Genomic DNA, 26,473 nt, shown 5'->3' on the forward strand with positions numbered 1-26,473 from the left:
GTAAGTTCCCTCTTGTCTTTGACATATTTCTTTTTTTTTTTTTTTAAGTGAAAGGAGGGGAGATAGAGAGAGACTCCTGCATGTGGCCTGACCTGGATCCACCCAGCAACCCCAATCTGGGGCCAAAGCTCAAGTCAATGGAGCTATTTTTAGTGCCTGAGGCTGAAGCTCAGACCAACAGATCTAACCTCAGCACCTGGGGCTAACACTCCAATCAATTGAGCCTCTGGATGCAGGAGGGGAAGAGAGAGAAGGAGGAAGGGGAGAGAAGCAGATGGTAGCGTTTCCTGTGTGCATTGACTGGAAATTGAACCTGGGATATCCACACATTGGGCTGATGCTCTATCCACTGATCCAAATGGCCAAGGCCAACACATTTCCTTTTTAATTTTTTGTATAATGCTCATCACCATCTGTATTTTTCCTATTTAATTCATTTGTCATCAGAATCCCCTAGCAAAGGCCAGGTTCCAGGAGGGCAGGGACCCCCCACTGGTCTTATTCACTGCTCTGTTCCTAGTACAAGACTAGAGCCTGGGTATCGTCGTAGGTGCTTCATAAGTACACCTCGTTATTTGCAGATTTCATATTTGCAAATCCACCTACTCAAATATATGTGTGACCCCCAAAATCAGTATTCACAGTACATTTATAGTCATTCAAGAGCGTGCACAAGGTGGGGAATAACCTGTGTGACCTGCTGTGCATGTTCCAGCTGAGGCTGGACAGTGGGTAACTCTTCCCTCCTGTTCCAGCTGTCATACAGAGATGACTGGCGGGGGATGGGTGGGCAGTCCAAGAAGCCCTGGCTCTGGGGCCAATTAGATGGGGTTTGGCAACGCTAGCACCTGGTAGTGGGATGGCCTCAAACTAGACCTTCAACAGTTGAGCTTCATCTTGTACACAATAAAGAAGATAGAATGGGCTAGGAGAAGTTGTTTGAGGGAGTTGAGGTGATGGTCTATGTGAGAGGTGTGTGTGTGCACATATGCAGGTACAGGTATTTCCCCTAGGAGCGACAACGACTGGATTCGCTAACACAGAGTTTGTGGAAACTTTATAGAACGAGAAGGCCATGAATAATGTGGATCGGCTGTATTTATGGAATAAGGATGGAGAAGGGGGTGCCTCAGAGGCCAAGGGACCCGACGATGGTTTGGGCGTTGCGTGTCTCTCTCTGGAGCAGCATTCCCTGTACCTCCCACTGGGTCTCAGCCTCAAGTACAAGGTCAGGCAGCGCCCAACAGGGAGATGCAAGGAAGCCAGCCGAGATGGTCCAGGGACCTGGGATCAGGGCTGGGGGACCCGTCCTCCCTGGGCTGTGACACAAGGCTCACTCTGTGCTTTGCTTCTCCAGGCGGGAGGACAAGCTCTGCATCCAGAACGGCTGGCTGTGTCACCTGGCGCCGGAGATCATCCGCCAGCTGTCCCCTGACACGGAAGAGGACAAGCTCCCCTTCTCCAAGCACTCGGACGTCTTTGCCCTCGGGTAGGTGGCCCACCCTGGCCTCCAAGAGCCCCAGCCCGGGAAGAGGGAAACTTCCCAAGTGTTCCTTCTGTGCTTTTGGAAGGGACGGGGCACCTGTCTGTGGGGACAAAGGTAGCTGGATTTCTGAATGAGATTAGGGGAATCTGACTGGGGTGCAGTAGAAAGGGTGACCCTAGCAGATCATCATGCCTGGTTTCTAACTGGTTATGTGAGCAAGTTACCTGACTCATTCATTCATTCATTCATTCATTCATTCATTCATGCCCTATTTACTAGACCCCAACTATTAACAAATTATCTAGAACCTAATGCCTTAAAACAGATTTCTGTGATCAGGAATTTGGGAGTAGCTTCGCCTGGTAGGTCTGAACTGCCTCACCATTTCTCGTGAGGTCACAGTCAAGATGTTGGCCAGGGCTGCGGTTTATTGAAGGCTTGGTGGACTGAGGGTCTGCTTCCAAAGTGGCCCACTCACACAGCTGTTGGCAGGAGGCCTCAGTTCCTCACCATGTGGGCCTTTCCAGAGGGGGAAGAAAGGGAGAGCTTCCTGGAGGTGACTCCTGAGCCTAAGTTAAAGGTTAAATATAAGTAGGCCTTGGTTAAGGGTACAGTGGGGTATTCCAGATAGAAGGGACACATGAAAAGGCACAGGGGAAAATGGAACAAATTGCCCACAATAGAGGAGTATGTGGGGAACAGGGCAGTGAAGGGAGGGCTGGGGGATGGAGGGTCAGGACAAAATGTGGCTGGAGGCGGTGAGATGAGAAACTAGAGAGGGGAGTAGTGTTCATCCTGTGGCCGAGTTAAGAAGTTTCCACTTCTCCTTCACAGCAAGCACTAGGGAGCCATTGATGGTTCTTAAGTAGGGGTAGTGACATAACACTTCGAGTTTTAGAACCACCACTCTACTGTGTGCAGAAATGGAACAGAGAAGGACAGGATCAAGGCTGGGTGAGCAGTCCAGGTGGAGATGCCGGCATTGTCCACCGAACCAGGGCCAGTGGGTGTGAGAACTGGGAACGGAGAAGCATTTAGAAGTGGGAGTGAGAGGGTTTGATGATGGCCTGAATGTGGGTGGTACCTAGATATCAATACCATAAGCACCTGGGGGAGCAATAATTTCTAGTCACCAAGAAGGTCGAGACCATGGAGCCAGGGCCAGGTTGGGCCATGCCAGAAAGGCCAGGGGACCCAGTTTGGACCCAGTGAGTTTGGGCTGCCTTGGAGCTGGCCAGTGGAACCCACCAGCAGGCAGCTGGACCTACACATCTCAAGTTTGGGAAGGAGGGGTTGGGGATTGTCAGTAAAGAAAGGGTAACCGCCGCCCGGGGAGAGAATAGAATGTCTTTGGAAGCATAAAGGGGAGCAAGAGTCCAGGACACTCAGCCCAAGGTGCAGGGCAGAGTGTCCCGAGAAGGGGCAGCTAAGAAGGTGTCTGTGCTCACACTCCTCCAAAGGCCACGCTAATCCTCAGGTTGCAAAGACTGGTGGAGATAACGCTGGGGCAGCTGTTTGGGGAGGTCGCGGGCTTGCAGATGTGTGCCGATAGACCTAGCACCTCTGAGAGCTGTTAGATCGTCTTCCGTCTTCTGAGGAAAAGTACCCCTGCTGCATCCTCTCTGTGCCTCCTGGGAGGAGGAGGGGGATGTTCCCAGAACACCGTGATTCTCAAGGTCTGCTGCTTGGACCGCATCAGAGGCTGTCAATTGCCCTGATTAGTTTACGCCCTAATATTTATCTAGTTAGATACTGTTATCTGAAACCAAATCGCAATAATTAAGTTGGTGTATTTTCATATAAATGTACCAAAAGAGAGAAGAATGTAATTAACACAACGTACTGACGTGAGTAATTGGTTTTCCACTGGCGTTTTCATCTTTAGCAATTTTTATTTTTCTTAAAGTAAGTTCTTCTTGAAAGTCAGGTTCGAAAGGCAGTTTTAATGAGGCTTTTATTCCTGAGACACTGTTGAATTCCTTGGGACCTGGTGCTCCTGGTTTCCTGGCAATTAGTGGCCCCTTGTTGCTTGGAAACGCCATGATTGCGCCTGACTTAGAGCGAAATGGGTTTTTAAAAGCGTAGTGAGCACTGTGTCAGGGCTTTTGTGGTGCTCTCTCGTGGTCACAGGCACCCCACGAAGCCAGTGTTGCTACTGTTCCCAGTTCCCAGGTGAGGACACAGGCTCCGAGCGGCTCAGGGACTTGCCCGATGGTGATCTGGAGCTGGGAGTCAAACCCAGGACATCCTAACACCCAAGCTGGCGATTTTAACGATGGAGTCATTTTACCACTCAAAGTCCTAAACTGAAGATGAGAAACCTCACTGAGGTTGTGGAAGGGTTAAGTGAGAAACACGTGTAGGGCACCTAGCACAGCGCCACGCGGGTCCCAACAGCCTCCCTTTCCCCTTTCTCAGGAGCGGTGCTCGCAGTCTGCCTGTGCCCACTTCACCAGCCCCCCTGTCAACTATAGTACATACAGGCTTGTCCTCCCAAACTGCTCTCTGCCCCGATTACAAAGGACTCTTGTATAGGACGGAGCACAGGTCTGCCGGACTAGCACAATGGCCAGTGATGCAGTTATGTATTCAGGAGAACTGGGTTTGACCTCTCACTTGCTGTATGATTCAGGGTAAGATGACACGACCTTCTCGAGCCTTCGTTTCCTCGTCTGTAAAGTGAGGATCATGAGAGGGCCTCCTGTTTTTAAACGGAGGTTTTATTGTTATTCGGGTACGAAGAGGCCAACAGATGGGGCAGAGACTGCCACTGAGAAGATAGTTTGTTGCCCAGAAGGAGGGGGCATGTCATGCACAGAAGTGAAAACTCAATATGTGTTATTGTTTATTGTGATGACACAAGTGACATGTCACACCAACGCCCCTTTCGCAACATCTGCCAACAGAACAATCTGGTATGAACTCCACGCCAGGGAGTGGCCTTTCAAGACCCAACCAGCAGAGGCAATAATCTGGCAGATGGGCACAGGCATGAAACCCAACCTCAGCCAGATCGGCATGGGAAAAGAAATCTCAGTAAGTCTGGGGCAGGGGGAGGGGGGCAGGGTGCCAGGTCTGGGGGACAAGGGGAGCAGCAGACACTGTTCTGGACCTTCTTTTTCCTGTGTGTTAAAGTTACAGATACTTTCCCAAAGGGTCACCGAAAAACCATGCTCACCTCCTTGTCCGGTAATGATTTGGAGCTTAGAAGGCAAAACCTCTGAACTATGCCTGCAATTCAGGTCCTTGCCATTGGGGGCGCAATAGCACTCAGTCAGGTTCTTCCCTGCAATGGACTGCTGAGTCAAGTAGAACCAGGAATCCTTTTCTGTCCGTTTGAAAAGACATTCATTAAAATATCACTGGTATTAATAATTTTAACTTTATTTGCATCTATACAAAAATATTTAAGGCATTATCCAACTTAGAACAAGCTATGTAGGAACAGAGAAGCCTGAGTATAATTTAATAGCCATCCTCGAAAACATAGTACAAAGAATTTCCCTATTTTGATCAGAGGACAGATGAGTCATGGAGGGAGTAATTATCTGGTATGTTTTAAGGACCACCTGCCTCTAAGTTTCCCTTCTCAAGTGAGAAGATTACTAGAAGTAATTTCCCCCTCTGGGACTTCAGAGGGCACATATAGTGTTGGGATCTGGATGGAGACCTCAGGGTTCCCTTTTCTCACTGCCTGTTAAGAAAAATGCCCAGAAACTCCTTGAGAAGCATTTTATTGATCTCAGTGTATCCCAGACCTTCTAGAATAGGGCTTACCTAGTTTGCTATATGGTTCAGAAAGTGGATGAGTAGAAGGATGGATGGATAGATGGATGGATGGATGATTAGATGGATGGATGGGTGGTTGAATGGATGGATGGATGATAAATACATGAATTTAGATGTATAGATGGTTGGATACGTGATGGATGGATGGATGATGGGTGATGGATGGATGATGGATGGTTGGATGGATGGATGGATGGATGGATGGATGGATGGATGAATGAATGATAGAGGAACACGGAAGTGGGACAAATGGGTCGACAAATGGACAGATCCAGTGAGATTCCAAAGAGTAATCAAGACATCACCATTTATGTTAAATCACCACATATTGGTTTCTTTTAGGACATTCTTCTCTTCTGCTGGGCCTTTGAACAAGAGGAAAGACCTACCTTCACCAAGCTCATGGACATGCTGGAGAAACTGCCAAAGCGAAACCGCCGCCTGTCCCACCCTGGGCATTTCTGGAAGTCTGCAGAGTAGGTGTCCTCCTTAGCCTCCTCCTGGCCATGTCCTCTGGCCTTTGTCGCCTTTTGCTCTCCTCCCGAGCTCCTCTGCCAACCTTCTCCTTTCCATGCACCCACCCCCGTCTCTCCCACAGACACCATCCGGCTTTGAGATGCTCACTTGGTGGAGTGGTCAGTGCTAGAGTCCTTCCCGAAGCCTCCTGGGTCGGCAGTGGTTTGGGGGAGGTCTCGGTTAAAGTAGTCCCAGGATCTGGGTCCGGTCCAGGGCTTTGAAATCTACAGAGGGAACCCACCAAGAGGTCTCAGCTGCAGCTGGCATGTTCAGAAGATATGGGTGGCTAACTCAGAACTCATCTCTGGGTCTCAGGTTTGCCTCTCCAGTGGTCACATCTGGTGGGTAGAAAGTGTGCTTTCTAGCATCTCAGTATGTCTTAGCACCCGGTGGATTGGAGGCAAGATTGGAGCAAGCCTGTGTTCCAGAGACACGCACCTCAAAATTTAATATGCATTCAGATCATCTAGGGAGTTCCTTAAGATGCAGATTCCTGTTCTGTAGGTCTGGGGTGGGGCCCGAGACCTTACATTTCGAACAACCTCCAAGGTGATGCTGTAAGTGCTGGTCCACATACCACCATTTGAGCAGTGAGGGTCTGACCTTCCACTGTCCAGGAACAGCCACTCACCACGTGTGGCCATTTAACACTTGAAATGTGGTGAATCAAAACTGAGATGGGCTGTAAGTGTAGAATCCATACAAAATTTCGGATGTCTCTGTGTGTTATATATGCATATACAGTTACATATTGAAAGTATAATGTTTTGGAGCTATCGGGTTTAATACAATATACTATTAGGATGAATTTAATTTTTTTACTTCTTAAAATATGACTAGAAAATTTACAATGACATAGATGACTGGCATGGTATTCCTTTATTTTGAACAGATTTGTTGAAATATAGTTTACATATCATATAATTCTCCCATTTATAATGTACAGCTCAGTGGGTTGCTGTGTATTACATTATTAATTTTAAAAATTGTGTTGGAGTATATTTAAATTTGCCATTAGTTAGCCATTTTTATTTTTTTAAATTTATTGATTGATTTTTAGAAAGAGAGGAAGGAAGAGCGATAGAAACAAACATCAATTTGTTCCTGTATGTTCCCTAACCATACATCAAAAACACAACCTTTGGCCTGACCAGGTGGTGGCGCAGTGGATAGAGCGTCGGACTGGGATGCGGAAGGACCCAGGTTCGAGACCCCGAGGTCGCCAGCTTGAGCGCGGGTTCATCTGGCTTGAGCAAAGAGCTCACCAGCTTGGACCCAAGGTCGCTGGCTCCAGCAGGGGGTTACTCGGTCTGCTGAAGGCCCACGGTCAAGGCACATGTGAGAAAGCAATCAATGAACAACTAAGAAGTCGCAAACGCGCAACGAGAAACTGATGATTGATGCTTCTCATCTCTCTTCATTCCTGTCTGTCTGTCCCTGTCTATCTCTGCCTCTGTAAATAAATAAAAAAAAAAAAAAAAAAAAAAAAATTAGCTGGGGTCAGTGCCCCAGCCAAAAAAAAAACCACAACCTTTGGACGTTGGGACGATGCTCTAACTGAATGGCTCTCCAGCCAGGGCATAGCCATTTTTACGTGTATAATTCAATGGCATTAGCTACATTCACAATGTTGTGCAGTAATCACCCCTTTTCCAAAACCTTTTTGTCACCCCAGGCAGAAACTATGTCACCATTAAACATTAACTCCCCAACCCTTCTGCCCCTACTCCCTAGTAATCTCTCCTCTGCATTTGGCTCCCTGAATTGTCCTATTCTAGATATTTCGTATATGTGGAAGCAGGCGATATTTGTCCTTTTGTATCTGGTTTCTTTTATGTAGCATAAGGTTTTCAGGGTTGAGCCACATTGTAGCATGCTTAGGACTTCATTCCCTTTTATGGCTGAGCAATACTCCATTGTATGGCTAGACCGCATCTTGTTTGTCCATTCATATGTTGATGGACAGTTGGTTTGTTTGCACATCTTGGCTACTGTGAGCAATGCTGCAGTGAATATTGGTGTATAAATATTTGTTCAAGTTGCTGCTTCCAGCTCTTTGGGGTTGCATTGCATGTCCACTGCATTGTGTGTCATTGCTTTGTCCCATCGCATGGCACTGGTCTAGGTCATTGTCACAGCCACCGGCATGGTTTCCGTCATCTGGGTATTACTTCCTAAACATGTGTGACAGGTGCTGTGTCAATCATTTGATCTGCATTACCTCACTGAATCCTAAGAGCCCCCTCAAGGGGTAGGTGCTATTACTGTAACTGTTTTACTTACGAGAAAAACCAAGGCAGAGAGAGGTTAAGCGCCTTCCCAGAGATCACACAGCTGGGAAGAAACAGAGCAAGTATTAGAACCCAGGTTGGCCTAGACCCTAAATCCATGATCTTGATCTTTCTATTCTGCCAGATTCTAGGCAAAGATTACCTGTGTTACCTTCTGGGAATCCTTCCAGAACCATCCCAGAAGATTGGGGATAAACTCTGCCCCTGATCACTTAGACCCTGTCTCAACAGTAGTTGGCGAAGCCTCTACTCATAGCAGGAGTCTGTGGTGTAGGTCTTGTTCTCACACCCTCTTGCTGTAGCTCCAGCCCTTACAAAGCACTTGCAGTAGCTCCATATGGCATGCAGGCTGCTACTCCAGCAGCACAAGGCCTCAACCCACCCCGCACGCTGGGTGGCCATCCTTAGTCCAGGGCTACATGCCCCAGTGGGAGGAGTTCTAGGTTCACCTCCTGACCCTGCTGCTTCCTGGCTGTGCACCCTTGGGCAAAACACTTAACCTCTCTGAGCCTCAGTTTTTTCATCGATTAAAAGGATGTGGTGTATCTACCTTGCAGGCTATTCTTAGATTTAAATAAGATCAAGTGTTGCAGCACTTGGCCCAGAGCCTAGCACGTAGTGCAACCTCAGTAAAGAGAAGTCCCTTCCACCTTTTCCTGTAGAGGACGGGAATAGCTCATCGCAAACCACCTGCCCCTCCGAGAGGGTGCTAGTTCACAAAAGATGGCATTGTCGTATCCATGTGACATCTTGCCCCTCTTTCCCTTCTCTCCCCACTCCAGGCTGTGACCACTGGACAAAGGGACAACACTCAGCGGCCTCAGCTCCCAAGCCACCTCTCTTCCCTGTTCTGTCCTCTGCTAGCTCAGGAGACCAGAGGCTCACCATCAGAGGGAACCCACCCCGGCCATCCTGGGAGCACTGCACAATTGAGCTCGGTGGCTTCCCTGTATCCCAGACCTGTGTCCTTTTGCTTGGGAAGGGTTGAGGGGACCCTGAGCTGGGACTTCACAGGACCAGCCAGGGAGACACGGAATTGGAGAGCGAGGCGCGGGGCAGGGTCGAGAGGAGGGTCCCCAGGCCATGGGGACTAGGACAGGAGACCAGCGGGAGCAGGCTCACGGGGCCAGTCTGTGCATACCTGTGTGTCCACGTGTGTCTCCGTGCGTGATACCGTCCGCTCGCGACTCCCCTTAACAAGCAAGAGCCAGGCTGCCTCAGCCCCAGGGTGTCTCCCTGGCTGTTCTGGTCTCTGCACAGTGGGTCCCAGCTGTGCTCTCAGGGAACATGGGGCAGGCACGCAGAGCTGAGCACTCTGACTGGCTCAGTGCGAGCTGCGGGCCGAGATCTGGGCAGAGGAACTGAGACATTTCTCTGTCAGTACCTGTTCTCAGGGGCCTCGCCCCAAGCCTGTCGTGGTTTGTGGCACCTTCGCTTACAGCTCCCAAGTGCAGCAAAACAGTCTTGCATGACTTTTGAGATCTAAGTCCCTCCAGGGCCCAGTTCTGGGACTTTCTACTCCTGTTCTGTGACAGCACTATCCCTTTTGCTCCACCCTGCCCCCTGCCATTCAGAAAGCACAGCAGCTCCCCAGCCAGGATGACCTCTGGGGGCTCCTCACGGCTCACCTCCTTCAACGACGCCCCCTGAAGTCTGGGCCCTGAGAACTGGGGCTCAGGGGCGGGGGGGTCATAGGACATTCCTTCTCCCTCCCTCTGCTTCGGCACTTACACCAGCTAAGGTTGTCGACCATAGTAACAGATGCGGGTTCTGGGGTGCGTGCGTGTTGGGTTATAGGGTGTGCACACAACGTCCTGCTTGCCAAGGACTGCCCCTCCCCTTCCTTGAAAAGCCCCACTGGGAAGGCAAGGAGGGAGGCTATTTATAGAGGCTCTGCATCCTCAAGTCCAGCCTGGTGCTGAGGCCCGGCGTGGCTTCCCCATTAGAGGTCTGTCGCATTAGCCCAGTGGCCCTTGCATCCTGCCCCTCACCTCCGTGCTCACCTGGGCCGGTCGCTCCCTCCCACCACTTTGGGATCAAGTGTTCCATAGGAAGGGTGCCAGGGGCAGGTCGAGTGTGCAGAGTAACGGGTGGGGAGACTGTCTTACGTTCCTTGTGTCCCTTGTAAGGATAGGTCTGACATTCCCGAAGCCCCGGACCCCACTCATCCGATGTGGCACTAAAGGGAAGTCTGTACCCAGCAATGGCTGGGTGGTGTGCCCAGGGTCGGCCCGTAGCCTCTCTGGACTTCTCGGGCTCTGCCCAGGCAGACTTGACTTTCTTCTGGCTGCTACTTTATCCAGACACCCTCCTCCCAGAGAGGGGCACAACGACTTCAAAATCCTACTAGCGCTCAGACTCAGCACCCAGCTGGGTGAGGGAGAGGTCTTCCCCACCATGGGCAGCCCAGACTGGTCGTGCTTTGAGGGCCACGCCTGCTTTCAAACTGGGCAAGGTGATGAGACCAGTCCTGCTTCCCGAGACCCCAGGCAAGAGAAATAAATCCCTGTGCCTCCAGAGAACCTTCCTGAATGCCTTCCCAGCACCCCCACCTGTGTGGGACCAGAGACTTAAAGGCACCCACGTGAGCTCCCCCAAAGGGGATGTTCTTCTTCCAAGGACCTCTGTCACTCTGTGGCTCTTGGCTCAACATTTGTGTGTCTTGGAGGCATTTTACACATATTTGCACAAGCCCCAGCTGCTCTGGTATTGCTGGGGGCAGCTCTTATCAGTAGCTGCCACTGTGTCCAAACAGTCACCCGGGGACCAGTCCCCAGCCTGAGTCTCAGCTCTGCCCCATGGCCTCCTGAGGGCCTGAAATCCAACCAGAACTTCCCGGTTCGTGGACTCCAGTCTTTGTCGTGGACCTCTGTGCTGGAAGAAGAATCAGGAAAGGGAGGAGCAGGGAGGGCACAGCCACCCTGAGGTTGAAATGCTCCCCGGAGCTGTAGCCTGCTTCTTCCTGCCTCTCTTATTTTCAGGCTAATAACCGGCCACCAGAGCCCTGGGCAAGGCCCAGCAGGGTCTCCAAAGGCTGCTCTTCCTATCCGGTCATAAGCACCAGGTCAAGATGGAGGATGGGCTGAGGGACCCAGGGAGAAACCCCAGCCTTCTCTGCACCCTGGAAACTTCTCCGCTTTGCCAAACAGTGTTCTTTGGGTCCACCCCGGAGTCCCACGTCACCTGCTCTTGACTCTTCCCGCTTCGCCCACATCCTTCCTTTGTCCCCAGCTTCCTCGGTCTCCTGCCCCAGGCGGCCAGCCCCTCCCTGCCCCCTCCTCCTGTCCACACCACCCTGAATTGTTTGGAGGCCGGCTTTGGCTCTAACATGCAGACATTTCCATCCAGGAAGAACCAGACCACTGCTCTCCCTGCTGACCTCAACCTTTTATTCACTGGTATTGGGAGGAGATCATATTCATTAATCTTTTGCAAGGAAAAAAATGGGGGGGGGGTATATTTTTACATCATAATTACCTGTGACTCCTGCTATAGATTCCACCCAGCAAAGATTGTTGTGTGTGTGTGTGTGTGTGTGTACTTGCCCCATCATAGCCACATGTAGGTGGCCAACACCCATCACCAAGTTGTTTCTGTCTCTGCCTTGCTGTTAGCAAACCGGATCCACACAGGCTTCCCAAGTAGACCCGTCCACAGAGTGAAGCTGCCCCAGGAAGCCTTGACCTTGCCTTCTTCCAGGGGCATGTGGACGTTTATACACTGAATTCCTCCAGCTCTTCCAGGCTGCTGGTGTTTCACAGAACAGGGACTCCTTGGCAGGGGGAACACCCCCCTTGGCCTTTGTAGGGACATCCCCACATGTCGCCATCGCCAGAGAGAAGGTGGAGACTCTAAGTCTCTATTTAATGCCGTTCGGTCCCGGGTTTTCTTTCATTGGTTGAAGGGAAACCTCTCGTCTGGCCAAGGAGCTCCGCTCTTTCTCTGCTTGTGTCTTGGATTCTTGGTCAGTAGCAGCCTCAGATTGACCTCTGGGGACTAGACTCTTGTCTTCAGGAAACCTGCATTCTGCCGCTCTCCCATCTCCCGTCCCATGTGCAGGCATCCGCCCCCCCCCCTCCCACAAACCCGGATTCCTCACCTGCCCCCTCCTGTGGCCCATCATCTGAGGATCGTGAAGGAAGTGGCCTGGACTGAGCCCAGGCCCAATCACTATCTTGAGAAATCTAGAGCTGGGGTTGGCACACCGTAGCCCGTGGACCAGGATCCAGCCCACCAAATGGTTTTTACCTTCTCTGATTAAGTGAACACCGAAAGAAGTTTTCCATGATATGTGAAAATGCTGTGAAGTTCCAATGTCCACGTCAAACAGTTTCGCTGGCACATGATCACATGCGAAATTTATTCCCGTGGGGACCACGCTTTCCTTTGTGCTGCAAAGACGTGGATGAGTGCTTGCAACAGAGACAGTGTGGCCCGCAAAGCTGAATATATTACAGTCTTGCTTTTTACAGAAAACGGTTGCCAACCTCTGAGCTAGAGAGAACTGTCTGATGGGAGAAGAAACCAACTTGTCTGAGGTTCCCAGGGGAAGAACCGGAGCCAAGGGTGGGGGGTAGGAAGGGCCATTCTTTACATGATGTAGTTGGTAAAAGTCTCTTTAGTCCCATCTAGACATCTGTGAGGTTTTGGGAACATTGTATATAGAGGGGAAGAAAAGGAACCTACTTTTCTTCCAGTTGCTTTTTGGGTTTTTTTTCCTCTGGCATGGAAGACTCAAACTCTAGTTTTTACCCTGGGGTCCTAGTGGACCACCTGCTCTAGAAACAGCTCTAAGAACCAGCTTGGGGGCTGAGAGTACTTTCTGTCCACGCTGCCTCTTCATTTCCTTCCTCCTCTTATTCTCTGCCGCCACCACCCCCTGCCAGATAGCATCTCCCCACCCCCACCCCCGGACCATGAGCTGAGGAGAAAGTTACACAATAGTGAGGATGAAAATATAGCTGGCGTGTATTTAGCTTAAATTAGCTCAGAAGTGCGGCTCCCTCCCCCCACCGAGCGGGGCCACAATTGTTTATGCCAACGTGCTATTTGCATCATTGCCTTCTTAGATTTGAAAGTCTAATGATTAAAAACAAATCTTAGTTTTTCTTTTCTACCACTTGAAGAAAGAAAGATATCAGTGTGGCCAGTTGTTTTTATTTAAAAATACCCTGACCTCCAGTGCAGGAGTGAGAGTTTTGGCAGATGCTGGGCAGAGTGAGCCTTTTTGGAGTGGTGACGGGCTGGTCAAGGTGGGAGAAGGGTCCCTCGTGTCTTCGCAAAAGATGCCAGTGTTCGGGTCGGTTTAGAATTCTATGGGCTTATTTCTTTGTCGGCTGCATAGTCAGTGAGTTGTTTACTGAGCACCTACTACAAATGAGACCCTGGGCATTCAGTGATGAATTAAACAATATCCCCTGTTCTGAAGCTTAGAGCCCAGTAGGGGAGAGAGACAGGAAGCCAGCCAGCAGTAATATAAAATTACAACTCACGTGGGCCTCTGGAAGGGAAACCAATGGGAAGCCAGTACCATGGGGTGGGGGCAGTGTGGAGGGCCACCGTTGGCAGAGGGCTTTCCAAGAAGACATTTAAACGGAGACCCAAAGAGCCAAGGCACAGGGTCCTGAGTGTGCCATCTCCCGGCCACGTCACTAGATCTCAAATCCATGCTCCTGCCATTGGCAGCCTTTCCCAAAGGAAAAGGCAACCGGACAGAGGGAAACAGGGAAACTCAAGGAGTAACTGGCTTGAAAAAGGGTTTTAAAAGAAATATTTAGCATCTTCAGTGGCTTGAAGGCCACCTCGGTGTGAGGAGAATGTTGACAGATCCTTTATTATCTACATGGACAAGACAAGGTCTGAAACTGCGACTTATGGGGTAGAAAGTTACCCACAGGGCTCCTACCCAAGGTCTGGCTCTTCCGGCCACATTCACCCCTGTTCCTCCCACAGTCACCCCCTCCGTCACCCCACAGTCCTTCTAGGAAGCAGGCCCTCTTGCTGAACTCAAACCTTCAGACTGGCCTCAGGCAGTCCTGGTCCTGCCGGCAGGGCTACTTGGGGCCAGCCCTCTGTCTTCCCCAGGAGGGAGCTAGAGAGAACCGTCCGATGGAAGAAGAAACCAACTTGTCTGAGTCCCCAGACAGCCGAGGGTCCCTCTCCTTCCTCCCTCATCTTATTCTCCATCCTGGTTAATTCTGGAGAAAAGAGTTATAATAGCTGTCTGTCTCTGGTGCAGATGAAGCAATAAATTGGATGATACAGACAGGAGGTGGCAGTTCCATCCCGTCCCAGGCGGCAGATTTGGGGACGGAGGTGGGCGGTGGGTTTCAGATCCCGGGGCACCAGCCGTCCTAGGATCGGGGAACAGGGCAGTCAGTCATTGCAACGGACTGGGGCTGGGAAAGTTGTTTTGGGAAGAGGGGACACTCAGCCAAGCACCTTCCGAGAAGGATGCTGAGTCGACTGGGACCCCGTTCCCTGGTGGGTTGACCTTTCCCACCCCAGCCCTGCCCGGGTGGGGGCAGTGGCAGCGTCAGTGCATCCTGGACGATTAATGCAATGCATTGGTCCTCCAAGAATGTAGCCATTTTCCTCTGTTTATTTTTCTATCCATGTTGCTAATCATAATAATATAATAATAATAAAATAGTAATAATAAGAATAATTTTTAAATGGGTACATATGAACTCGCGTAAGTTCAAGTAACTGCTATGTAGCTACAGTGTAGACACCAGGCTACCTAATGTACTAGTCCTGCCACACCAAGGCCCCCCACCTGGGTGCACGTGCCCTGCCAACCCGCCTCCTTGGGGGCGCTGTGCAGCTGGACCAGGGATGCCTTTGGCCAGGCCTGAGCACAATCTTCCCCCTTTTCAGGGTCTTTTCTCTGCTGAGACCCCTGTGCTCCCCACCCCCCGGGAATGCTGTGGGTTGTTATTCCTCCCCACCCCAAACACACTCACGTCCTGACCTTGTTGTCAGGAATAAAAGGCTGGACCCCAGATGGTGACATCAGGCGTCATGGCAACCACCTCCTCTGACCCTGACGGCTTTTTGCCCCACTGAGCCTCCATGTGGCCCCCATGTTCCACAAGGCATTGCTCCTGCACTGTGGTCACCTGCTGTCCTCAGAGCTCCTCCTTATTGGCCTATTCGTGGATTTAAAATGTCTCTGATTAAGCAGCCGAAGAATTCTTTACAAGTTTTCCCATATTTTAAAAGTCCATGTCCCCAGCCACACTCACTATACCCTCCGCTGAGCCCAGCACCAAGAAGCCCCACCTCGTCATTCCCCAAGACTTCATTTTAGATACTCTTTCTGTGAGCATTTAGAAAGTGCCTCGTGGGCTTCGGGGGGCGAGAGCAAAGGGGCCCCTCCGGATAGGGAACCTGAGTCCATCGGAGGAGACAGAGGTGCTCTGATGGGGCCCGGGGACCCCAGAGGAACACCCAGCCCCATCAAGGGCCCTCAAGGAAGGTTTCTCAGAGTAGGAGACCTTTGAACCTTGAGTAGAATGGGTGTCGGGTAGGGTACAGTGTGCCAGATAAATAGAAGGAATAACCTGTGTTCAGGCTCAGAAGCAAGATCATGATTTACTGAGAGCCTCTCCTGTACACCTGCCCTTCCCTCCCCTGCTTTCCACGAAGTCTGGTGCCGGGAGGAACTGGTATCCCAGGGAATAAGATGTCCCAGGAAGGTTGTGCTTCCTGGAGTCAGGCCAGTAGGGAGGTCGCCTCAGATTCTCTCTGCATCTCCCTTTGGCCTGGTAGGCTCCCTCCCTGTCGCTGTCGACCTCCTCCCACGTCCATGTCTCTGTTTCTTAGTCCTCATCCACCAGCCCTTCCATCTGTGCCCATCACCGCTGTGGATGGATTGGCCGTCTGCTCTTCTCTCTCAAGCATTTCTTCCCAGTCTTGGCTTCTACTTCGCTTTCCCTCTACCTCCTCCTGGGCCCAGTGCCTCTGATCTCTCTGAGGCCCGCAGATCTGTCTTGTCACACCAGAAAACCTTCCTGGAGAGTTGATGTCACTCTATGCATAGGCCAATGAGAGCGTTGAGGTCAAGGACATGCATGAACACGGAAGTGTTTTGAGGGAAAGACCTTACACTAAGGATCTCCCAACTAAATATTACAGGTTCGTGATGGGCAAAATACTGGCTTGTTACAGAGTGGCTGAAGAAGATGTAGGGATCACAGTGGACCACAAGCCAAGTCTGCCATATAGCCTAAAGTATGGGAGAGAATATATTAACTCCATCTTGGTGGGATGACATGTCTTACTATCCCTATAAATAAATATCAGGGCTTGAAAGATAGGAATCATAGTACCTTTGTATGCCCCCGGTGTGTGTGTGGTTGCAATGAATCAGCAAGACTTGTTTACCTGGTTCCGCTCAGCAGTTCTCTATCATGGGTAATGACCTCACCATCAGTTTCTCGGCGCCAGCAGTTTCCCCAAACCAGTCTTTCAATTTTCTTGGCTTCGTTCTGCCTGTAGCACTTTGTATGTTTCTTACTGTGGAGGTGATTGGAGTAAATGAAATAATGAATGTCAATAGCATCCCCACAGTTTTTGGCACACAGTAGGTACTCAGTAAATGTGATTTCTCTTCCTAATAGCTCAACTGAAATGTCCCCAGGAATTCCACCTCTATAGAGACCTTCCTGAAAATAATGGGAGACTGGAATTGAGAGGTGGTGGGTGTTACATATTTCTTAGATGCTTGTGCCCTGGTGGACATGGGGAGGGGTGCCCAAGTCTCATGGACACCTCCCAGCTGAAGTGGGTGTTAGCATCCACAGGACAGGCTCAATCTCAGGGAGCTGGGAAGCCTCTAGCCAGACCAGTCCTCTCCAACTCCCCAAGATGGAGGCCGCGGGGATTCACTGGGACCAGGTGACCTGGTCACACCAGGTGAGTGCCCTGGCCCATGGCTGGGCCAGGCTAAGAATAACCCAAACTTGGGTGGTCAAGTCCCACCCCAAGCCTCTCATTTCTCTCTCCCAAAGCCTTGCACGGGGGTCCACACTACCGCACACTTACCGCATGATTCAGTTGGTTGATTACTCTCAAAGTTATTGACCTTAGGAAAATTTGTTATTGTAAAAAGGCTTTCTCTGTATGTAAATTATACTGATACTTTTCTATACACAAAGTATATATATATATATCTATAAATATTATACATATATATTATATATATATATATATAAAGACTATTTCTTGTACAGACTGACATGGACCAATGGCCCATTATGTTTTCTCCATGATTGTGCTGACTGTCGCAGAATGAGTTCATGTAAGAAGTTGGTTTCATGTTTTCCTTTTGGGGCCGCTTCTTCCCCTCCCCTACCTGTGTCTCTCTTGGTCTCTGTCTCTGTCTCTCTCCCTCATTGCCAACGTTGCACAGCCGGGAAAGAACGATTGATTCAGACGCCATCCAAGAAAGGGAGGCCAGATGGATGGAGGGTCCACTGTGTATATTTGTACAGAATCATTTATAAACTTTTCTACACTTCTCAAAAAAGTATTTCTAACTTAGGCTGTTGGACAGGTAGTGAGCCTCTGTGCCAACAAGCCTGCTGTTTCTTGTGTCTAGTGCAATGTTTAGTGAGAATCCAATGTCTAAATTATTTATGCCAATAAAGAATTTGAGAACTACTGCATCGCACTGCCGCCAAAGCAGGCCTGAATTCTGTTGTTGTCTGTTGCACAGAAGGAATCTTGAGATATCACACTGGCCAGTGTATCAGTCAGCTATTGCCACAGTCATGCTGTGTAACAAACCTCCCTAAACTCCACATTTTACAACTAGTATTTATTCTGATGCTTCTGGGGCTGTAGGTCTAGGTTGGGTTTAACTAAGACTCCTCTTTAGACTTCTGATTAAGTTCAAGGCTGCGCCCCTGTCTTCCTGTTTTAAGATGTAGGTTGAGGGAGAAGCTCCTTGGTTCATGCGTCTCCTATGGCAGTTCACCAGAACAGCAGAGGCAAGCCAGACTGTACCAGCACATCCAAAGGCATCGTCTCAAACCACATCCACTAGCATTCCAGTGGCCAGAGCAAGTCACAGGACCCAGCCTGTCAATGGGGAAGGGCTGTGGTCTCTACCCAGTGTGGGAAGAGGAGGGAAGTAAATGTTTGCTGAACAGTAATGCAGATGATCATAACCTGGCCTAGTGTTCTTCCATCTGGCCAGCCAAACATCAGTTTTCTCTCTAGGAATGGATATGGTGTAATGCAGAAACACACACACACACGCACACACACAAATATGACTGCATAGTGAGTACCTGCTGTGTGCCCAGCCCAGAACATACTTAACATTGTCTTATTAATCCCCAAAATCACCCAGTTCCATTTGACAGAGGAGAAAGCCTGTGTTGAAGGCTGATGTAACCAGCCCAACCCGCAACGAGAACCCAAAACTCATGCTCTTATGGGTCCACAGGGTGCAGGACAGGCTCGTAAGTACCTTGGATTCCTCAAGTTCACTTCACACAGTGCTTTGATGCCACAATATATCTTCTGTTCTGTAAAGCCAGCCAGAAAAACAGACTATTCAACACATTCCAAGCAAAAGGAACTGAGAGCTATGGGGCGACTCTGACTCGAACTCCCAGCGCCCTCCCTGGAGACCGTGTGGCAGGGAGATAGAAAAACTGGCCTCGTGTGCCCCAGAAAATCTTTCCCCACACACATTCCAGGAGCGAGAGCATGCTGATAGACCTGGAGTCAAAGTCTGGCTTTACCACATGCAAACTGTGTGTCCTCGGGCAGGTCACTCAGCTTCTCTGAGCCGCCACTTCCTCGTCTGTAAAATAGACATGATTATTGCACCGGTAGCGCCTGCCTCCCAGTGTTGTGAGGCTTACGTGAATTAACACAAGTCCTTGGAACAGGGCTGGGGCCCTTGGTAAGCTCTCTGCAGATGTTTGTTGCTAGAGCTCATATTTATTACTAATGTGGCTGTGGCGCAGGGCTGGCTTTAGTGAGTATAGAGCAAACTTCATTCCAAGTTTCTGCACTCAAGAATGCTCTGCTGAGAGTTGACCCAGGCCCCGGCTCATTGCCAGCATCTCTCTCAGAGAGGAGCATCTGGTATCTCACCCCCTAAGCTTGTTGATTCTCCCTTCACAAGCCTGATTTCTTCCCACTGTCCAATGCGCTGGGTGGTATGAGTTGCCCCAAGTTGAAGATGGGGAAAGTGAGATTCCAAGAAGTAAAACTCTCCTGCAGTGTCTGAATTTCAGTCCTGGGCTATGCCACTTAGACCAGCTGGGTGACCTGGCTGAGCAGTGATGTCAGTTCTGAGCCTCAGTTTCTTTAACTGTAAAACTGAGATAATAATTATTCTTTAGAGAATTGCGGTTAGAATGAGAATCAGGTAAAAAACAATAACAAAAAACAAAACAAAAAAAACCTCAACACAATTCTTAGCATAACCAACCAATAAATGTTAGCTATTTCAAGCTTAGATTTGACATTTACCTCTGAGACCATGTTGATTTGGGGAAGAGGTTTAAGACAAGACCAGAACCTTTCATACCCATCTCTCCTATTTCAGGCAGAAGAAAAAAAAAGAGTGGTGGGTGGGGGTGGGGGGACAAAGTCTTCCCTGGGGCCTGGAACTAATTGATTGACCTGGTTCTGGCTTGTGGTCCTCTGTGGCCCCAGGGCCACCAACAATCAGGCACAGCAGGTGTTGAGCTAAGGGAGGGAGGCTTTGCAAGTCATCGGAACTGAACAGCTCATTAACTTCCTCTCATAGGCTGCAGGGGAAGTGCCTGGGCACCAGAAACAAGGTGTGGATGAGGCCACCAAGCTGCCGGGGTGGCAGGGACATGGCCTCTCAGATCATTCTGGTCCCTGAGCTTGTCCTTTGCCCAAATTGAGACCGTCTAGAGCCCACCCTCACCTCCCATCTCCCATCAGCCTGTTCCCAGGCACAATGCTGAGCACATTACAGCTGTCGTCTCATCTAATCCTCATGACAGTCTTTCAAGAGCAACTACTCTATTGTACAGGTGAAGCAGCTGAGGCCCAGATGGGTGTAAGTGTCTTGTCCAAAGTTACACAGTGGTTAGTGCGGAGCCAGGATCCAAACCCAGACAGATAGAATCCGGGCTTCCGCCCTGAATGGCAATTCTGGACGGCCTCCAGCCAAGACAGATTGCAATGAATTCAAGCAATTGCTAATGCATTAACGGTTCTCAACCAGGGATGATGTTGCCACCTGCCCCGAGGACATTTGGCAATGTCCCACACTGGAGGATGCTATTGGCTTCTAGTGAGTAGAGGCCAGGGATGCTGCCTAACACTCCACAACGCCCAGAACAACCCCCGCCCCGCCACTACAAAGAATTATCCAGCCCAAATAGCAGCAGCGCCAAGTTTAATAAACGTGGTTGTGATGGTGGCTAAGTACAGGGCAGAGAGGGGAGAGCTGCTGGCTGGGTTTCCAGGGGGAGCAATTAGGAGAACTTTCCTGGAGGAAGTAGGCAATTCATCCACTTGCCTTGTACAAATGAGGCCAGAGAAGTCATGTGAGTTTCCGAGGGACGGACTCAAACTCAATTATTACTTAATTAGTGAACACCTATGGGGCAGGCAGAGTGCCAGCAGCACCTCCTGCCATTCACACATTTAACAATCGTTCATTTCTGTGATGTAAGCCTTGCTTACATCACAGCCCCGGGAGGTAGGAATCACCATCCCATTTTATAGTTGCAAAAGCTGAGGCTCAGGGAGGTGACACACACTCCAAGTTGCCCGGCTAGGGAGGGCGCCCCGTCCTCCTATCAGTGGCTCGGCCACACTATGAGAACAACAAACTCAAGACACTAACCTCAGGGGGTCTGCTGCCATCCCACCACCACCACGCCATTCTGCCTCAGGCAGGAGCATCTTGGATGCATGGGCAGGTAAATAGCCTCCAGATCCCAGTGTGAGTCTTGGCCACTACCCACTGAGCAGTTATGTGACCTCAGGTAAGACATTCTGTCTCTCGAAGCCTCCATCAGCTCCTCGGTAAAGATCATAATAGGACTTCTTTCATGAAATGGTGGATGAATGCTCAACGACCATGCCATGAGATACTGAAAGCGCTCGGCACAGAGGAAGCCCCCCTAGTGTGTTTTAGATTGGGGCCTCTGGGAAACAGGGTGAGGATTTGCATGGGGGAAGACATCTGTTGAGAGCTTTGAATGCCAGGATAAGGTGTGGGGGCTCAGCCTGACCGGCAGTGGGAGTCTGGGGATCACCCCATAAGTGGAAGTCGTCAGACACGGGGACCTCACACTGCGCCCAGGTATGTTTCTCCACCTCCTGACACAGGCCCTGGGGTAAAGCTGTCCCTTTGGGCCTTTTCTGCATCTTCAAAGAGGCTCCGGGAGGCTGAGGCAGGGCCCTGCTGGAGGTGAAGCAGGTATGGCTTGCTCAGGTGGCTTGAGCTCCAGGTAGACGTGGGGTTGGGCAAAGGTGGCGTGCTGGCCCCGGGATCAGGCCCTCTCTCATAGGCCTCCAAGTTCCGGAGGTGCCCCCCTCAAGCCCTCACTTGACCTTCCCGGAGCTGACCTGTGCGTGCTCATGTGTGCACACACTCCCCCCCCCACCCCCCGCACTCACACTTGCCCACTTTGAAAATGCCCACTGTTCACCCCACACGCGACACACACCTTGATCCCCACCCTCGCTCCCCCCCACTCCCTCATCCCACCCCTTCCTTCTGGTTGGCGCTGGGTACCTGCAGGCTGCCGCCCTTGACATTTGCATCTGTGTTTCTAAAACGTGCCCTACAATCGCCGTTGGTCTGCACAATCCAGGGTGATGGCTCCCGGGGGTGGGCAGTTGGTTCTCCGGCTGCAGGTGGACAAGCTGGGCTCCAGCTCTACCTAATCGCAGAAATGCCAGCCCCCGCCCTTCCAAAGGCCCTAGATTACCACAGCCTTTGACAATTGGGTCATTGTTTCCCCTGCATCATTTATAACTCAGGAAGCTTCCCTGGGGGTTTACTCACACGTAAATAACATCTCAGCCACCAACAAGCCAAATAAGGGAAAACACATTTTTCAGCCCTGAGAAGGGTGCTTCAGCCAGTGCCCAGAGCTGCCTGGAAAGATGTTCACGGCAGACCAGTGAGTGTGGTCAAAAGCAGAAGGGCACCGGCTGAAACTAAATGAAGTGCTGTTTCTTTACTACAGAACTTGTCAGAGCCTTTAGTGTGTTCGTGTATCCCATAAACTCTCCCAGAGCAGGCTAAAGTGTGTAGTTTTCCTAACTTCTTGGCTTCTTTCTTCACTGTATTTTGGAGGATTTCTGTTCCGCGGAACTCTCTGAGAAACACTGCCCCGGGCCAAGGGAAAAACTCAAAGTATGTATATATTCTTGGATCCTTGACAGACTGAGTAGCCTGATGGTTTATGTTCTCTGGACCAGTCAATGAAACTCACATCTTAGGGAAACTCACATCTTGTCTTAGCTTTTTATATTTCTGATCAACCCTCCCTGTTCCTCTTCTTACCACCCCCACCTCCAAAGCTCAGTTAGAATAGCTTTTCCTTTTATTCACTTGCAATCCAAACAAGCCTGAGTGACCTGCTGTCTAGCCCAGATCTCTGCTCACCGTGCGTACGCCACCTAGACAGGGCTTAATGTCGTTTCTTCTTGCAGAGGGGTGTTACAGAGCATCCAGAGACAAAAAGGTGAGGAGAATGGCGACCCTCTAGATTAGACATACCTGAGCAGAACAAAAGAAGACTGAGATTATATTTGTAAATATGGAAATATCAGGCAAACCAGTTTTGGAGCCCGTTTCATTCACGGTGTCCTTAACACCACTATTTTATTAAATAAGTTGTTAAACCCATTGGTGGCTTGGTTTCTTTTCATTGTCATCAAATGGGGACGATGTCTTCCTAGGACTACTGTCAAGATTGATGTAAAATTATGGAGAAGCTATAGAAACATACAGGGGTTTGCAAAAGGTAATGGTGCAGAAAGGAACAAGGGCTCCAGTCAGCCACACTTGCATTTGAATCACAGCTGTTGCTGTGTGGCCTTGGGCAGGTTGCTTAACCTCTCTGATCCTCAGTTTTACCATCTATATAATAGTGATATACTCGTCTCCATGCCATAGGGTTATAGTGAGGATTAACTGACATAATATATCTGAATTATTTATCACAGTGCCAGGTAGAATGCACCCCTCTACTCCCATTTCCCATAGTTTAAACAACCCTGTAGCCTCTGCCTCCCGCCCCACCCCCCCTACCCCCTGCCCCAAGTGTGGGGGCTGCCTGGTTCTATTCATCCTCCCTTTTCTTGTCATCTTCCCATCTAAGATAGATGTTCAAGAGTTCAGGCTTTTGCTAAAATGAATGTGCAGCCTCCTAGCACATCTGAAAGGACAGGCTCTTCTGAGAGTTGAGGCTTCTTGTCCCCATCTCATCGGTAAGTTTTATCAGGAGGTCAGCATTTCAAGTGGGCCCACCCTAATCCAGTCAGAAGCTTCTTTCTCCAGCCTTGGGCAATTTTCTCACACTCACTGTCACGCTCTGATGGTTATGGAAGGGGGAACTCCAAGAGGAATCTTTACAGACCCTCCAGCCTGGTACACTGGGCACCGGGTGCTGGGGGCCTGCTCTGTGCCAGGGCCTTTGTGTTGTACTTAATCCTCCAGTAATGCTCAGAAGCAGTGCTGTCTGATAGGGTAGCCACTAGTCACGTGTGGTTATTTAAATTTAATTAGTTAAAATGAAATACAACATGAAAATCAGTTCTTCCATGAATATCAGCTACATTTCAAGTGCTTGACAGCCACACATGGGCGGAGGCCACCACCTTCACGTCCACGTGTCCATCGTGCGGAAAGCGAGTGCTGCATCAGGTGGAAGAATCATCACCGCCACTTTACAGATGAGAAAACTGAGGCCCACAGTCATGCATCAGTGTGGTCAGGATTGGTGCCTGGCCACTTTATCCAAACCACTGGACCACACCATTTCTCCTACAAATGCCCAGCACTGAGCTGGGCTCCAAGGACAGAGTGACTGATGAACATAAGAGGGCAGAGTGATGAGTGATTTAAAAATAACAGTACCACATGGCAACCCGCAGGATCTGGGACACCTCAGCCTGAGCTGAGAAAACCCCACCTCCTGTCTTCATCCCCTCGATCAGCAAAACTTACCTGAACTGCATTGCTCATTGCCCAGTACAGAAGCCACAGGCTATGTGGGGCTGTGGAACCCTGGAAATACAATAAATTGAGATAGTAAGTGTGTAACACATGCCAGATTTCTAAGATGTACAAAAAACAAAACATGAAGATAGTGCATTACCGTAATAATTTTTTATCATGATTACACATTGAGGTGATCATTTTCGGCTGCATTGGGTTCAAGTACCCCATCCAAATTCATGTCCCTGATTTCTTTTGACATTTCTAATGTGGCTACTAGAAAGTTTACAGTTAGGTGCATGGCTCACAGTGCATTTCTCCTAGTTGGTACGGCTCTAAAGGGCCTACTGTGTGCTCGTCCTGGTGCTCTGCAATCTACAGAGTAAACCAGAAAAAACTTCCGCTCCCAGCTGCCAGCTGCCAGCAGCGGGCTGTAACAGCCCTGACAGGGGACACAGTACTCTGGGTATGGTCTCCAAGTGTCCAGCAGCCCTGCCTTCTCTGCACAGGAGTGCTGGGAAGCTGCATAGGGGAGAGCTAGGTGCACAGATCTGGGGTGCAAGTGACTAGTCTTCTCAGTTTCCTCATCTGCAAAATGGAAATCATGTCTGCCTCCTGGAGGTATACTATATCTCAGAGATTACATTTAGAAAATGAATGAATGCACAGTGCCTGTCCCATAGTAGGTGCTTAATGTATGACTGGCTTGCAAGCCAGGGTGGTGCTGTTTCCCAGAGCATTTGGCAATATCTGGCAATATTTGGGCTGTCACAGCTAGAGGGGGAGGTTGCTACTAAGATCAGAGATGCTGCTAAACACCCTACAGTGTACAGGACAGTCCCCACCACAAAGACTTCTCCAGTAGCGTGGAGGTTGGGAAACCCTGATGTCCGGCAATGGCTGTTACCGTTATTAGTACTCACATCTGTGAAAATTGTCTAGTTAAAAGGACAGTCACCAGGTGGTGGAGTCCTCGAAACCCAGGATTTTTATCAGTCTTGATTGCCGATCTATCTCCAGGGCCCAGCACGGTGCCTGACACCTAGTAGATGCTCAGGAAATATTTGTTGAATGAAAAAGTGAATGACTACAATGGTAGAACTCCTTGTTGTCTAAGTCTCAAATGCTCAAAGTTAGAAAGGACACTGGAGGCCATCATCCCAATCTGCACATTTATTATAATACAGAAAACATTTGCTGAGCACCTACTATGTGACCTATTCTGTGTTTAGAGGCTGGCGGGTCGGGGGGGGGGGGGTGTGTACATATAATGGTGTGAATGAGACAGAGGGCGGTGGAGCTCGGTCTTGTGGGTACATTGGACAAATGAACAGGCAAATCTGGTGCCCAAAGTGCTGGGACAGGGCTAAGCCTGGGGACCACGGGAGCTCAGGGAACCCTGCCTGGGGTGGGAGATGGACCCAGGAAAAGCTTCCAGGTGATGGTGAATATCCGTAATTAGGCCTCCAGGAGGAATGGAAATCAACTAGCTTTTCTAGAACTCTCTCCCAGTTTCTGGAGTGACCTTTACAGTTTCCTGAGGAGCCCTTTGGCTGATGGGGAGCTCATTACCTCACACGGCAGCCCACCCTGTGATTCCTCAATGCTCCTCACAAGAATCCCCCTTACTAGTGACATTCACTCACACCAGGAGCCAGGGTGCAGTCACCTGAGCTCAGAGCCCTTCCCTTGCCATCCTGAAGGCCCTGTCTGTGCCCATGTCACCTGCCCCATGTCTGGCAAGGGAGGGCCCCGTGGCTGACTGCCCAGCCAGCTGCCTGCTCCCTTCTCAGCTTGACAAGCCAAGCCAGCTGAGTCACGGGCTCGGCTTCTCCTGGCCCACGTGGGGTCTGGGTTTGTGCCAGGGGCGTGAGCAGCCTGCCAGGCTGCCCATACGTCAGACCCAAAAGAGACCATGAGCCTCCCTGAGGATTAGACCTAAGAACATTCTGGAATCCCCCATTCTACCCTGGAACCTTCTGAGGGGCAGACCCGGCAGGGGGGCACAGTATTCTACCAGTGAGGAGACAATAGCACACAACGTGTATGGGGACCTGTCCAGCCTGGGAATAGTATTGATAATATAAAAATTATTGGTGCAGAGTGTCCTGGCTAATTATTAGAACGTGCTAGTTTCCTGTGCACAGGGACCTGCCCACTCTGTTCACTGTTATCTGGCCGGTGCCTGTAATAGTCCCAGACACA

At 50.1% G+C, this 26,473-nt stretch overlaps 1 protein-coding gene across 1 annotated transcript in view; it reads left to right on the plus strand.

Annotated features, from left to right (window-relative positions):
• KSR2 (kinase suppressor of ras 2) overlaps positions 1–17,764 on the plus strand; it is a 301,392-nt gene extending 283,628 nt beyond the window's left edge. Inside the window, exons 17-20 of the mRNA XM_066370811.1 lie at positions 1,358–1,489; positions 4,393–4,522; positions 5,618–5,751; positions 8,865–17,764. Coding sequence (XP_066226908.1) covers positions 1,358–1,489; positions 4,393–4,522; positions 5,618–5,751; positions 8,865–8,871 — 403 coding nt within the window. The 3' untranslated portion in view covers positions 8,872–17,764. The remainder of the gene's footprint in view (positions 1–1,357; positions 1,490–4,392; positions 4,523–5,617; positions 5,752–8,864) is intronic.
• The last annotated feature ends 8,709 nt before the right edge of the window (positions 17,765–26,473 follow it).

This window comes from Saccopteryx leptura, chromosome 2 (genome assembly GCF_036850995.1).
Source record: "Saccopteryx leptura isolate mSacLep1 chromosome 2, mSacLep1_pri_phased_curated, whole genome shotgun sequence".
NCBI classification, from domain to species: Eukaryota; Metazoa; Chordata; class Mammalia; order Chiroptera; family Emballonuridae; genus Saccopteryx; species Saccopteryx leptura.